Source organism: Lasiosphaeria miniovina (assembly GCF_030549165.1).
Source record: "Lasiosphaeria miniovina strain SMH2392-1A chromosome Unknown B0T26scaffold_1, whole genome shotgun sequence".
Classification (NCBI taxonomy): Eukaryota; Fungi; Ascomycota; class Sordariomycetes; order Sordariales; family Lasiosphaeriaceae; genus Lasiosphaeria; species Lasiosphaeria miniovina.
Genome location: NW_026848220.1, coordinates 6,688,848 through 6,703,527, shown reverse-complemented (window position 1 = coordinate 6,703,527; position 14,680 = coordinate 6,688,848). Strand labels below are relative to the sequence as shown.

The 14,680-nt window shown below is 56.3% G+C and overlaps 6 protein-coding genes across 6 annotated transcripts; 3 read left to right on the top strand and 3 right to left on the bottom strand.

Annotated features, from left to right (window-relative positions):
- Positions 1-957: 957 nt before the first annotated feature.
- B0T26DRAFT_746738 (uncharacterized protein) lies at positions 958-1,460 on the bottom strand (the record flags this gene model as incomplete). Its single annotated transcript, XM_060444736.1, has 2 exons — positions 958-1,158; positions 1,206-1,460. 2 exons carry the CDS (start codon positions 1,458-1,460, stop codon positions 958-960), a joined length of 456 nt encoding a protein of 151 aa, XP_060303767.1.
- Positions 1,461-1,691: 231 nt separating this feature from the next.
- B0T26DRAFT_746737 (uncharacterized protein) lies at positions 1,692-3,122 on the top strand (the record flags this gene model as incomplete). The annotated part of the gene is made up of 4 exons (XM_060444735.1): positions 1,692-1,753; positions 1,837-2,404; positions 2,443-2,998; positions 3,091-3,122. 4 exons carry the CDS (start codon positions 1,692-1,694, stop codon positions 3,120-3,122), a joined length of 1,218 nt encoding a protein of 405 aa, XP_060303766.1.
- Positions 3,123-4,675: 1,553 nt separating this feature from the next.
- On the top strand, positions 4,676-6,265 carry B0T26DRAFT_634375 (PLC-like phosphodiesterase; the record flags this gene model as incomplete). Its single annotated transcript, XM_060436627.1, has 1 exon — positions 4,676-6,265. The coding sequence occupies one exon, from the start codon at positions 4,676-4,678 to the stop codon at positions 6,263-6,265; it is 1,590 nt and encodes a 529-aa protein (XP_060303765.1).
- A 1,876-nt stretch (positions 6,266-8,141) lies between these two features.
- B0T26DRAFT_671114 (uncharacterized protein) lies at positions 8,142-9,473 on the top strand (the record flags this gene model as incomplete). Its single annotated transcript, XM_060439286.1, has 1 exon — positions 8,142-9,473. The coding sequence occupies one exon, from the start codon at positions 8,142-8,144 to the stop codon at positions 9,471-9,473; it is 1,332 nt and encodes a 443-aa protein (XP_060303764.1).
- A 1,520-nt stretch (positions 9,474-10,993) lies between these two features.
- On the bottom strand, positions 10,994-11,955 carry B0T26DRAFT_746734 (uncharacterized protein; the record flags this gene model as incomplete). The annotated part of the gene is made up of 2 exons (XM_060444734.1): positions 10,994-11,650; positions 11,785-11,955. The coding sequence occupies 2 exons, from the start codon at positions 11,953-11,955 to the stop codon at positions 10,994-10,996; spliced, it is 828 nt and encodes a 275-aa protein (XP_060303763.1).
- Positions 11,956-12,157: 202 nt separating this feature from the next.
- On the bottom strand, positions 12,158-13,981 carry B0T26DRAFT_746733 (uncharacterized protein; the record flags this gene model as incomplete). Its single annotated transcript, XM_060444733.1, has 1 exon — positions 12,158-13,981. The coding sequence occupies one exon, from the start codon at positions 13,979-13,981 to the stop codon at positions 12,158-12,160; it is 1,824 nt and encodes a 607-aa protein (XP_060303762.1).
- Positions 13,982-14,680: the final 699 nt, after the last annotated feature.

Genomic DNA, 14,680 nt, shown 5'->3' with positions numbered 1-14,680 from the left:
CCACTGCTTTGTTCCGAACTCTCACGACGCTTTCCTATTGCCGAAGTCTCTTGAGCATTGCATAAGTCGTGTCTTGTATATCTACTTGTTTCGCTTTCGACTCGAAATCGGCCTTGCACATAATTGCATAGACTTGGCCAGGCTGGCTGGAGTCGGTCGACTGACTGTGATTACACTAATTATGTCTTGCTGGCCGGGTTGGGTCAATCTCTAACGTCATCACGGCGATGCTGGCAGGGGGCACCTGACTGTGAGACGTGAGACGTGAGACGTGTGTAACGGCTCAGTAAGGCTATGTCTAATACAAGATCTAACAGAACTTGATCAGCCGTATGACGTCAGTCAGCAGTTCGTTGGGCTGACATGCTAAGTTTTTAGGGCATAGGTAGACAATATTTCAACAATAACGCCTCATAATTACCTACTATTCAACCACGATCAGGAGTGCTAATAGAAAAAGACGTGAGTGCCTAGACACAATTTCCTTCTAACATCCTGATTTCAGCACAGGCCTGAGACTCTGAAGTCGGTGTCTTTATTTGCCCGTATGAATACACCGCCAAGGAAACAAACAAATTCAGAGTCAACTCTGTAGCATTGCATATGCTCTAAAGACATGGCGAGTCATAATTATCTCTATCCTTGCTGTCTGTCTTATTCTAGTTCTAGCTGTTAGTTCGTGACAGATATGCATGTCCATGTCCAGCACGGTAAACCTACAACACTTAACTGGTTGCTTCGTAATAGTAACTCCCGGCCCGTCGAATGATTGTCTGTCTCGCAGCACCCGACACTCTCTTTTTTTCAAACCCAGATACAACACTACTGCTTCCACTTTAGTCATTTCCCCCGTGATCGTCTACATAGAGTTGTGGAGGCAGAATCAAGGCCTAGCTTGATTGGCGCGCGCCAAATAAGTTGCCCAGCAACGTTTGTAGCAAAAGTAACAGAGGCTAATTAGTTGATGACAACGGGGATGCTAGCATTATGGATCTCGAGGGTGTTGGCTTGGGCTAGGAAGACGTTGATCTTGTTGGCGTCCGTGGCGGGGCACTTGCCCGTGCCCCTGAGGCCGAAGATGTAGATGCCGAGGTTCTCCTTGGCGAGCGAGTGCGAGTTGTGCATGGGGCGCAGGACTCTCTTGGCGACGCCCGCCGGCTGCAGCAGCTTGCTAGCCATCATGTTGTCGTGTTGGTCAGCCGTACCTCGAGAACGTCCTCGCCGTGCCCGTCCTTGATGATGGTCGCCTTGCCCCGTAGCACCGGCAGCGTCGGGCTCCTGTTGGCCACCGCCAGCGCGCCGTCGTCGAGGCACTTGTTGAGCGCCTCGGCGAGGGGGAGGATGTATGCGTAACATATCAATAAAGCCGAGATGTATTGTTGACTATGTCTCGTATGGACCACGCCGGCATTGACAGCGAGACTTTCCAAGCCACATGTGCGGACCACCCAGATAGGCATCCAAGGACCAAACAAGCAGCATACAAACTTTGGTGAGGCTCGGGGTAAACTTGCAGCACGCATCGTGATCTTTTCTTGCGCATCATAGCCAGCGGCCCTTACTGCCTAAAGTTTCAGGCAGTGCTCATGTCTCCGTTAGCTGTCGGGAGTAGGCAAGAGCGTGTACGAAGACACGTATAAAAGAGGTGTGCCTGACGAGGGAGATCCGGGTTGCACTCTGGTCTGTATCACATGCTCATTGCCATAATCCCCATCTCAGCCCAGCAAGAAAACAGAGCTCCAGCCCCCATTCAGTATCTTTCTGCCCTCACATCATTGCCGCAAATCTACTCAAAGCCATATCCACGCTCAAGATTACCAAGATCACCCGGGTCAGGGGCGACATCAAGAACTTGGAGATTCGAGAAGGGTGGGATAGACCCAAGCCGACCATCGATACGGACGAGGTCCTCTACATTCCCGGAACTGAAACCGCCGCCACCCTGGGTAGACCGGCCGTCTTCCTATTCGACCGGCGAGACATCCCGATCGAGGTCACGGCCACATACACGCTGCCCTTCCCAGCGGCGCCGGCCGCCCCCGCAGCAGCGCCAAAGTATCGCCTGGTCGGCACCCAGTGGAGCCTCACGAACAAGGCGCCCATCAACAACGGCTTCGAAATCATCAGCGGGCCATTCACCTCCAGGGCCTCGAGCGGGGTGAGTGGGACCACCTTCACCGCCAACAAGTTTGTTGTTGGCAGCACCGTCAGGGACCCCGGCGCCCCGTTCAAGGCGGACTCGGTGTTCCAATTGGAGCTCTACTTCGTGTTCGGGCCGACGAACCACCTGCCGTACTACTACGACAACGAGTTATTCCTGGACCTGAACCGGCTGGCCTACCTCGACTTCGCCAAGGTGGCGGGCAAGACGTGGGCCGAGGTCGAGGGCGACGTGCTCCTCAACGTGGCCAACAAGCTGTGGAAGCTGGCGACCGCGGCAAGCCCGGCACGTCGCCCCTGTTCTACGACTCGCGGCTGGGCGTAGGCGGCATGCCGCACCACCTCAGCGGCGCCACCATCGTGCTGAGCGGCTTCTTCAGCCGGAGCAAGAAGTACGTCAACTGCTTCGACCTGGCCGCCGTGCTGAAGGTGGCGCTGCTGTCGCTGGGCACCAAGCCCCAGGGTACCGGTACCACCTTTGTGAACGTGGTATCCGACGTCAAGATCTCGTTCGACACGCAGTGGGGGTACATCAAGTCCGGGCCGCTGTTCGGGTGGGAGCGGACGCAGGCGCACGAGTGCAACTCGCCGTTCTGGCGGGGGGCGGGCGGCACTTTGCCCAAGGTGGCGGACATAGACCCGCGGCGCACAAAGTTCTGGTGTCACTGCTACGTGACGTTCAAGAACGCGCAGGGCAAGACGTGCGCCGTCGATGCCTGCCACGGCGTCCTCGTCAGCGGTAAGGTCCAGCTGGCCACAGGCCACCTCGAGATCGACGACCACCGCAGGGCCAACATCAACAAGGGGCCCGAGGTTGTTGGCCCCCCGGTGGCTGCAGGTACGTGCTTTCTCTCTAGTTACTCTTGACTTGACACTGTGAATCGTGAATACCATGATGATGAAGTAGCTGCTGACTTGACCGCAATCCAGAATGGGCCTTGAAAAACATTCCCCAGTCGTAGACCACGTGCTCAGCAACATGAATTTCGCCAAACCTCTCCATCTCGGTGCAATGCAGAGAAACCTGCTTCTCAAAATGACAAGACACCACAGGACATGTGAGGATGTGTTGGCGTGGCAACGGGGCTGCCGCGGCAATACAATACAGAGACGGTATCGACAAAATCGGCAAGCGGCGAGGAGGGTGAGGGAATTTGCAGGACGAATTCCAATATAGCAACGGTGGCGATGACGTGGGATGAAGCAGTATGCTGGCACCGGAAAAGCGGGAGTGGTGGGGTGGAGGAGAAAAAACGAGAAAAAAGGGGCAAGGAGAGCGTGTTAAAAGAGCGCAGCTCTTGAACCGGATACCGTCAAGGTAGTAGAAAACTGTGTGCTATACAGCGAGCGTTTTTTTTTTTTACTCTGGCCATGCAAACACAAACCTTTCGCTGCACAGGATATAGCACGCCCAGCCAGGTCCCCGGGATTTTTGTCCATCTGGAACTGAGGTCCATCAAGGACTGATCGTGTGTCCCCGTCGCTTTGCGTCTCGCTACGCCTCAGGGTTAGTCAGGGGTAAGCGATGAGAGAGACAAACTATCTACATACGCAGTATGGGCTAATCGGGCACTGGCTGACACTCAGATTGAGCTTGGTCGCACAAGACTTGGGACATGAAGGCCTCCTTGGAGCTAAAAATTGTAGTGCAAGGCGATTGGCTCCACGAGACTTGGGACGTGAAGGCCTCGGAGCTAAAAATTGCAGTGCAAGGCGATTGGCTCTCGGGAGACTTGGACCGTACAGGAGCTAAAGATTGCAGTGTAGAGCGAATTTACCTTCTCGATTGGTCTGCGCATTTTCATGACCAACCATCCTGCGGGTGTTCCCGATACCTTCATCTCGTCGTTTAAACAAATATTCATCGTCACGCTCAAAGGACTCGAGGAGTTTTTGTCTGCCATCAGCCATGGAGCAGCTAGATGGGTGCCTATCGCGTTTAAACGATGGGGTCGCCCAGCCGCTTCTCCACGCCGCAACTCCGAACCCTAGCCCATAGACAGATACTCCGTACCGTCCGTTCGTGAGTTGCAAAAGCAAAGGCTGAGAGGAAGCTGCAAAGTGTGTTTACTTGAACACCTTTATCAAGCACTGCGGAGTCAATCATTACCTTGGCAGCGGAGACGTTGTGCAAAATAAGTTTTAGGAACACAAGAGTGAACTGGCTGGTGCTTTCCTTTTCACGGTTTCAGGTTTACCCTACGTATTAGTCGCTGAAAGAAAGCGCCACATCCCTGGGCGCGTTCTGAGCAAAACCCCCGGGATGGTGCTGACGGGCTGTACAGTAATGGGATTTTAGCGTCATGATGATGCCCACGTCGCCAACGGTTTCAAACTCTATTCTCTCGTCCGCCTGAAACCGTCCGCCAACAGCAGCGCGTCCCTACACTGCAGCAAACTCTCTTTTTCTCGCGACCTATAGATATATCCTGGTGTATATGCCATGGGGCTGGGCGGCTCCCGCGCGGTGCACTCGCACTCGCACCTCCACCACCACGGCAGCAAGACAGCCGCAATGGACGCCGCCACCAACCTCACCATCCGCAACATCACCATCACGCCGCTCGAGCTGAAGCTAGTCGAGCACCTCGACCCGCCGCCGCCGCCACCCCACCACGGCGCTCCCGGCGGGCTCGCTAAGATCACCGCCCGCCTCACCGGACGGCCTGCCGCAACACCCACGCCCTCGGCGACGACTACTATTGCTGCAGAGGATGCCGAACAGCAGGAACAGCAACAGGACCATACCCGCCCCTTCAGGCGGCACCAGATCAGCGGCGTCGTGGTGCAGCCCTTCTCCGAGGCGTCGCTGCCCAGCGAGATCGCACCGCCCGATGTGGCGCGCGGCGAGCAGCTGCGCCTGACCTTTGAGGAGCCCGGATCACCAGCCGTGCAGTACGTGGCCAAGATCCCCGGGCCGGCGCCGCAGCCGCAGCGGAGTATCGTGATGCGAGCCACTTCACTGTCACCAGCGGCCGGTGACGATGACAGCGCTGCCCCCCAAAAAGAATTCACGCTCGTCTACGTGCCCAGCCACGCGTTCCTGGCCATCTTCAGCAGCGCGCGGCTGGCGTCGTGGATGGCGGAGCTGGACTCCGGGTTCCCACTGTCGGCGCTCAGCATCCCCGGTACGCACAACAGCCCGACGTGCTACGTGGCGCTGCCTTCGGTGCGGTGCCAGGCGGCGAGCGTGCGCGACCAGTTGGACAACGGCGTGCGCTTCCTCGACGTGCGCGTGTCGTGCCCGTCGTCGCCGTCATCGTCGCCGTCATCATCCCCACCACCACCAGACGGCAACAGTAACAACAGCAACAGCAACCTCGCCCTCGTGCACAGCGCCTTCCCCATCAGCCTGTCGGGCACCAAGTACTTCCACGACCTGCTGGCCGACATCTACGGATTCCTAGACGTGCACCCGAGTGAGGCGGTGTTGATGAGCATCAAGCGCGAGGGCACGGGCAAGGGCACCGACCAGCAGCTGTCGCGGCACCTAGCGGGGCGGTACTTCGCGGGCGACGCGGCACGGCGGTGGTGGACGGCGCCGCGGATCCCGACGCTGGGCGAGGCGCGCGGGCGCGTGGTGCTGGTGCGGCGGTTCCACGTCGACGAGACCGTGGCAGCGGAGAACGGCGGGGGGCTGGGCATCGACGGGTCCGTGTGGCCCGATAACTGCGCCGACGGTACGTGCGGCAGCGGCCAGATCCGGCTGCAAGACTACTACGAGATCGGCCAGAGCGACGAGATCCTCAAGAAGATCACGCTTGCCCAGGAGGAGCTCGAGAGGGCTGCCCAGCGCGGCGTTGTGCTGCCGGGCGAGGCGGCGGCCGCCGATGCCCCGCCGCCTCAGCTCTTCATCAACTTCCTGAGCGCCAGCAACTTCTTCAACGCCAGCTGCTGGCCAGACAGGATCGCCGCCAAGATTAACCCGGCCATCATCGAGTACTTGTGCATGTCACATGGCGCCCCGGGCAAAGGGCCGGGGCAGCTCACCATCGGGGACGCTGCCACCGGCGTGGTCGTGACCGACTGGGTGGGCAACAACGGCGACTGGGACCTCATCAGATGCATTGTCGGGTGGAACTCTAGGTTGCAGCTCAAGCGATAGCGAGCTCAGCTGTACATCTATGCGAGTTCCGGGTGTTCACAATGCGAGGCGTATTACGTGCATTTAGGGGCGTTGGGCATCATAATCTGAGGTAATTGGTACTGGTATTGGTATTCCTTCAAGGCACAACACTAGACAAAATGGGCTAACCTAGAACCACCTTCCTCCCGTCACCACCTCTGTAAACTAGAATAGAAACTAGAAAGAGTTAGCTTAACCGCTGCATAAAGTCTTGCCACACTAACGTCGAAACACCTCAATCAGTTCTCCAAGATGGAATTGTCTCGTCAAGTGAATTTCGGAGTTAAAAAGCAGGTAAGAGTGATCATCCTGGAGGTGTGTATCAAGTGCAACAAGATGGGATAGGGAAGCTTACACTTTGTGGTGCGGAAGAAAGCGGTTGTTCAGAGTCGACCGGTATCTGCTCGGAACATGGTCAGCCATGGTCCGCGCTGCTCTGTGCTAGACAGTGTTGTTGAGATTTCATTTCAGTCTGGAAGGCGGTTAGCAAAGTGGTTCTCGGACAGACAAGGCAAGCGGCTGACATACCTCATTAAATCAGATTTTGTTTTATTGTTCATTTCCGCCCGAAGGCGGATCAAACAGTGTGAATAGTGATCATCATATTGGAATGGGAACGTGATAGCGACGGAGACCAAATGTTTACCTGGACAAGCCGAGTTAGCCAGGGTCTTTCTCTCGGGTTTCTCACGGAGAAGATGGCCAAGAGCACAATCAGCTGACGAGTTCTCATCAAGAATTTCCCTCTGCATCCTCCCCACAAGGTGTACAGCCCTGCTTTAACGAGGAGGGACAGAGGGGCTTCGTATGTCCGCCCGTTCGTTCAAATTTCGTCACAGTGCTTGCCATAAGAGAGTTCGAATTTGAGCATACCTGAACGAGTCAACTGTTAGCATCTTGAACGACATATCAGGAGGACAGCGAGTATGGCAAGGTCCAAATCAGACAAGGCTGAAACAAAGCTTCGACATTATTATTATTCAGAATGAGGAATTCCTAGTATGTGTCTTTTGATCATCACATTGGAGGGGATGGTGCAGGTGTGCTGGGGAGCAAGTGCGAAAGCGTCGATGTCGACCAACCTTTTGAGAATTAAAATGTTCAATACGGCCATTGACTAATGACCAGCAGCGGCGGACCAAGAAAAACGATAGAACAAAAGCGGCACTGTTTGGTAGAATGTTAGCGTCGACCAAACAGTCAGCTCCAATTGCGTGTGCAACGAGGATGTGCTCTCAGGGTAATTCTATATTAAGGTCCCCATAGTGCTGTAAGAATTGGATTGTTCATGAATAAACATCACAGGAGCGAAGCTGCTGCGCAGTAGTAGAGCAAAGAAGAAGCACGCTTACCTTGCCGAGGAGGGAGCGCGATGTAGTCGGCGCCCGCTGTTGGAGAGAAAGAAGAAGCTGTGTGAGCTCTGGGAAAAAATTGGAGGACCTTTAAACCCAATGGATGTGGGTCTTTTCTAGGTTCCCGATAAGATACGGAGGAAGAAGTTTTTCGGTCGAGTGCGGCTTTTATGCGAATTACTCTTTACATGAATAATGTTATGCAGGTATTCAGATAGTGGGTTAGACTTTCGCGCTGGTGGGTCGTGGGTCATGTGCGGCGTGGCTGAGGCAGAAAGTGGAGGTGCCGACGCGGGCTGAGGCTTGCGTGGCGAACTCCCTCCCTCTCAGTGGACGCTTATCGATAAGGCGCGGGACAATAAGATGGCGACTCACCTCCGTCACCCGCAACGTCCCGACTCCCTCTCTCCTCCCCTGTTTAAGTTAGGTTGTCGATTTCCCGACAGCTCTATGACTCTTTTCAGCCGCAGCAGGCTGCACTGAGGCCCTCAAATTTTACCAGAATGTCTCTCGCGGCAGGGGCCGCAGCCCTGCGACTCCTCGCCAGAAACCTGGCGAGGACGAGCAAAATGCTGCGCTCCAAGCTTGCCGCCGCCACGCGTGCTGAGCTCCAGCCCATCCCCGTCCGCGTCGCTCCTCGCCAGCCGTTACACCCCGCTGCCCGTATATGCCAGCAGAAGCAGCAGTACGGCGGTGCGAAATGGTACTCGACGGGCCCGTATGCCAACAACCTCAATGTCGCCATCCGACGCTATCTCAGCACCGCGGGCCGCGCTGGCCATAGCTCGGGTCCGCGCTTCGACCGGTCGAAGCTGCCCGTCTCCAACACCTCCCGGGCCGTCTCCCTGCTCACCGGCCGTGCCCCCTTCGCGTCTACCCTGCGTCCTAACCTCACGGGTGGAGCATTGCCCCGCACCGCCGGCGGATACGCCATGCCGGGCGCTAGCCGTGGGGGCGCCCGCTACTTTAGCCACACCCCCGCGGCTCCTGCTCAGGTCGTGCAGAACGTCAGCCAAGCGATGCGTGCCTTTTGGCTGTCAGGCCACCGTGCCCGGTACGATGGCGTCGGGCCCAACGGAGAGAAGCGGTACTGTGCCATCAGTGCCTCGCAGGAGGAGGCCCGCAGCCGCGTTGCTCACTACGTGCAGCGCAGCGTCCCGGGGTCCTTCATTGACTTCCACCTAAGCCCCACCGTCACGGCTCTGAGCCCTCTCGGCATTGTCTTTCCCTTTGCCACCGCCGAGACCTTCGGCCTGAGCACCAAGCCACAAGCTAGCGCTGCTACCCTCGGTGCCGAGGGTTTCCTGGACGTCCTGTCCGTCGACTTTGCGCGCTCTTTGAAGGACCTCGCGGCCATAATGACAGACCTCCAGAGGCTTTCAGGCTTGGGCGACCTGCCCGTTACCCTGGAGAAGAACAGCGTGTTACGGGTGCGGTTTCCCGGGGTGGATGCCGAAACCGTTGAGCGGCTGTGCGACGACGTTGGTGTGCAGCGGGGCGTTATCAGGCAGGACGCAGACTTTGACGCTAGCGTTGGCGTGTCGCTCGCCCTGCGCTTCCCCTTTGCCCCCGACGGCGATGAGCAAAAGACCATCACGTCGCCCGGAGGGTCGCTGAGATCCCATAACTCGGAGGCTTCGGATATGGGAGACGCCTTCTACGACGAGTACGACAACAACCCCTGGCTATCTTCGCCCTCTCAATCCGAGGGCTACGCGAGCATGTCGCCCCCGGTCCTGAGCAGCTCCGGAGAGCATTGCTCGGAGGATTTCGAGGGCCTGGAGGGCATCTATAGGTTCCTAGAGGAGTGCGACCGCGCGAGAACGCGGTTTTGAATTTTCGTCGGTCTGTACATTGCCCGGAATATGACTACGAGGTGGGCGCTTGGGTTGGGTTGAGTTTGGTCTGTAACACGGAATAAATTGAGGTGTTGGCTCGGAATTTGGGAAGGGCATATTGGGTGGTGCTTGTGAGGCGGATTCTACACTCTTTTTTTGGTTTCTTTGGCACATCTACCGCGCACGTATTCAGACAGGTTGGCCGGCCCCGACAGAGTGGCTGCCACGGCACACAGGACAATATACTTTCATTTTTGTTGTTCAAAACTGGTGATCGGAAGCTTTCTCGAGAGCTTTGTTGTCCACGAGAGAGACAGTGTGCGAGTGATGCTGGCCGCATAACCGAGGCATAGTGACCCTCGGGGGCTTCCTGCCCTAAATCCACAATACAGTGCTGCTAATCGAATTGCCCGCCGATAAATTTCGACCAGTATCTTTGATCCGTGGCGCCTTTTTAGGGCTAGAGACACGAGAAAAAAAGAGTTTAGGCGGAAAAGGGAGGCGGTTACATCACGATTCACAAGTGTCTCTCTCCACCAGAACATCACTTTCTTCCTGCCTCATCCATGCACTCCATCTTCTTATTCTAACACAACAAGAAAACCAAGCATGCTGAGAGGCAAATCAGATCCATTCAGGGTTACTGGCTACGAAATCTATCTTGCCTTGCTATCTTGCTGCAGCAGGAAAGTCAGAGCTGCCTGCCTAATCCCTCTGCATAGTTTCCCCCGTATATCCACTCATTCATTGTACGACTTACAAGCAGAAGGCATGTTTACTCTCTCAACAGTACCGCACCGCGCAGCTCCGTGTGTTGGTACAGGCACGTGTGCGGTTATCTCCATTCCTTTTCAGATTTGCTCGTCTCCACCCCAGTCAGTCCCGTTGTTGCCAAAACCGTGTGTATGTGTGTGATTTCGCCGAAGAGATGATGCATGCGTGCCTTGGAAAAGCGAAAAGACCCCCAATACAATGCAAAGGAAAAAAAAACAGAAAAAAAACAAGACGAAACAGGAGGAGCGGCCCAACGAGGATGGGAATGAGATAGAAAGAAAAGGGTAAGGGATCGCCGTGCCGAGTGTACCGATTAATCAGCTTCCAGGCTTGCAGGAGAGAGAACAGAAAGGCGAGGTTGGTGCGATGTTCGCCAAGGCAAAGTCGCCAGAGGATAGAGACAGTGATGGATATCACACACACCGCACTATTCCACACCACTTCATGTTCGATTATTTCCGTGTCTCCTTCTTTCCCTTATTTTTCTGCGCAATGACACTGCCAACGCCACTGCCACCTCTTCCTCCCACAGCGTTTGCCGTAGGAGTTAGATTCGAAGAGGTAAAAGGAGGAATAGTCAAAGCAAGAGCAGCAACAGAATTCGAACCAGAGTTCGAACCAGAGTTGGAAAGCGAAGGAAGAAGACGAGGAGGAGGAGCGTAGTCCAGGCCTAGCATCTCGGCCCACAGCATGCTCTCGGCCGCCAGCACGCGGCCGTCGAGCTCGCGCACGCCGAGCGGACACTATCCCGCGCCGACGTTTTTCTGCTGCTGCTGCTGTGAAGATCCGATGGAAGAAGAGGGAACGAGTCCTGAGGCTTTGCCTTTGCCTTTGCCCTTGCCCTTTCCGTTTCTGTTTGCTACTGCCATTGATTGTGCTGGCAGGATGACCCGCACGAGGGCGTCGTCGGCATTGTCGTTGCCGTTATTGTTGTTTCTGCCGCCATCACCGTCGCCTCTCTTTCTCTTCTTCTCGTTCTTTTCTCTTTGAACTGCTCCCTTTCCGGTAGTCGCCGCAGCAACAGTGGTGGGAATGACAGGGACGGGGACAGCCGTGACGGTGCGTACAGCAGTTGCTGCGGCAACAGGCGACGGGAATGAACCGCGTGCGCTGCCGCGCTGCGCTCTGTGCTCCTTTTTTCTTTTTTTCTTGTCCTTCTCTCTGTTTGCTTCTTTGCTGGTGGTAGCGAAAGCTGCAGCGGGAATGATGGGGACAGGTACAGGAGTCACAACGCGCGCAGCCGACGCGACAGGCGTCGGAGACGATGAGAGGCCGGGGCGGCCACGCTGCGGTTTGCCATCGCTGAAGGTGGAGCCCGCGGCAGACGGTACTGGCCAGCAGACGGAAGACGGCTTCCCGGGGATAGACGAAAACAGCTGCAGGGCGTTGCTAGGACCGCTCTGTGCGCGGAAGGAATACGTTAGCGACTGCTCTCGTGACTGGATGTCTCGTCTCGTCTCGTTCGCAGCGCGCAGCGCGCAGCCTGCAGAGGAAAGAGAAAAACAGGCAAAGAAGAGGGCGAACAGCGACGTACCTGGCGCTCTCGCTGGTACCAAGGGGCCACTTCCTTCAGCTCTCGCATGTACCAGGGAATTTCGGGGTCGGGAAGCTCAAAGCGTGCTTTTGGCACCTTGCTCTGGTGAGTAGAAGTGCGGATTTTCGCGGCGAGCTCGGCAGCCGTGGATTTTCCCAGATTCGACGGCATTTCGAGACTGTGTGATTTTTCTGCAATGCAGAAGGCGGGTTGGGGATTGGTTATGGACGTTGACACTGGCGGCGGTGTGTGCCAAGTGGTGTTATATGGAAAAAAAAAAGGTAAATCATTTGCAGAGCAGAATGCCGCGGCACGGTCTGAGCATGACGGTGAGAAGATTGTGAGCGGATAGTGGTGGGAGAAATGACTGCTACTATGTGCAGTCGATGTATTTGCGCGAGCTAGCTGTGTATTTCCGGCCCAACTTCTCCCTGAACAGGCCCGCCTTGGGAGGCCATGACGACGACATGGGAGAACCCCCGCCCTTCACACTAGCCTCGCTGCCCTTGGCTCCCGACGCCTTGGGGCTCACATACGGATACTCGTGGCCAAATTTCCTGCCTTCCACGGCCGGGCTCTTCCCACCGGCCTTGCTGCTATTCACTCCCGACTTTGGGCTTGCACGCTCCGTGCTGGTATCCTTGGCTCCCATCTCGGGGCCCTTCGGGCCGACAGATCCGGTAGAATTCTCTGACTTTGCCGCGTTCTTGCGGCCAGACTTGTTCTTGGGAGACGACTGGGAGCTGGCAGCTCCCGAGGCCAGCACATCGCTGTTGCCGTTCTTTGCGCCTCGGACGAGTTCGACAACGTGCTTGTTGTGCATCTTCTTCGCCACCGTCTTGGCGAGATGGTCCGGCCGCTTCTGGCCGTTGCCTTTAGGGCTGGCGATGGGGCGAGGGCTCTCGATGTCGACGCCGAGACCGCCGCTCACGACCAAAGGGGGAGGGGCGCGCTGGCGACTGCGGAAGCGCTTAAATCGCCGCATGATCTTTTCGCGCTGCCCCGGTCTTGGGTCATCGTGAACTAGGTCGTCGTAGCCAAGGGGGTCGTCTAGCATGTCCCAGGCGCGCTGGGCGTAGAAGTTCCTCTCTGGTCGCGGCGCGCCGTCGTTGAGGTCAACTTTGGCGGGCTTGGCTTCGGGCTTGGCCTCGGCCCTGGGCTTCTTCGAGCCAGGCGCCTGGTCGTCGCCGTCGACGCTCTTGTCGTCGAACTTGCGTTTCTTCTCCTTCTTTTCCTCCTTCTCGGGGGCGGGCGACTTGGCAGGTCCCTCCAGAGCACCGCTGCAAGAAATGGGGGGAGCAGCCGGGACCTTGGGTGCCTGGGTGGCTTTGGCCATGGTCATATCCATGACATTTTTTGAGTCGGGCATCTTGACCTTTTCTATGACCTGAGTCTCTAATGCCATCTTGGTGGATTTTTCCGCCATTCGTCGCAGTGGTGAAGCAGGTAAACAAGGTTGGTTGGTGGTGAGGAGTTGTGCAACTGCGAGGTTCTTGCTGCTCTGCTTTTGTGAAATATTTTCCCCGCCGACGCCGTTCACCTTGAACAGAGACTCATTCACTTTAGCCTCAGAGTCAGATGAGTCTGGGGTGGTGATGTTGGTGGAATCTGAGAGGGGCTCTGGGGAGCTATGCTCCGACTTGGTGCTGCTCCGGGCGCTGCTCTCGGCGCTGCCATGGTCGACAGAGTCAATTGACTTCTCTCGTGCGGTGAGAGAATCAACCGACTTCACTGTTGCAGTCAATGGCTCAACTGACTTGTCTCTCACGGTGACAGAGCCAGCCGACTTCTCTTTCACAGCGAGCAGAGAAGAGACGCTGGATGAGTCCATGACAGCCAGCGAGGCTCTCTTCAGCCTCCACAACAACCGCTTTGCTAAATATACATTGCGCGCTCGCTCGCTATTTGGGTAACGTCTGTATAGTTTTTCAAGTCTGGAAGAGGGTTTGGCGCGACTGGTTATGCGGTGGTGGTCCTTGGACTTGCTGGGTGTTTGGTGAGCAAGAGGCTGAGTGTCTTGTGAGGGAGCCGAAGTAGATGTCGCGAGGCTCAAGGGCAGGAACGGGTTCCTGATTTTGGGCGAACCCAGCTCTAAAGGAGAGACGAAAGGTTTGTGTATGGCGCCGGCGGCGGCTAAGGGGATGCCGATGCCGATGCCGTGGTCGGCCTGCGTGTTGCCATTCATATTGCTCGGCATGGCCAAACCATCAACGGTCGGTAATTACAGTCTGAATTGGCTAGACAGCATGCATAGGAGGTAATCTCCTCAGAAGAATAGAAACAACTCAGAAAATAACAAAAGTAAGCTCTTGACGCTGAACACAAAAGCCACTGCGAATTGAGTTAGAGTTCACCACCAGCTCAAACGTGAAATTTTTTGGTGTTTTCTGGGGGGTAACGCTCAATTACAGCGAACGAATCCACCCACCGTTCCGCACCCACCTAACTGGTAGAAATGCTAAGAATAATGTGGCCCGAGCTTACGAACAGAACAAGCCCGCTGAGAAAAGTATAGTCGCGCTGTTCTATCCGTGCCCTCACGGGCCCAAGACAAGCCAATTGTGACAGAGAGCGCAAGACCTTGGCAGTTGGCACTGTGTTCCCCACGCAAACCGCCTTAAACGCCGGGCAGCCAGGCCGGACATCCAGCGCCCTAGCCAAAACACATCCAGAAACACCCGGCCACTGATCAAAGGGTCGCCTGGCAGGTGTCACTGTTGCTGGTGGCTACTTTGCAGGCTCCCCGATGGATATTCGGCCAACGGCTGCAACTGAGACGGCCAGCAACGCTCCCCGTGGATACGGAGCCAGAGGTACGGGCACGCCCCGCCATAAAAGCGTTTGGGAATTTTCTCTCTCCAGCAGTTGCTGCAAATCACACGGGTTCAACGTCGAA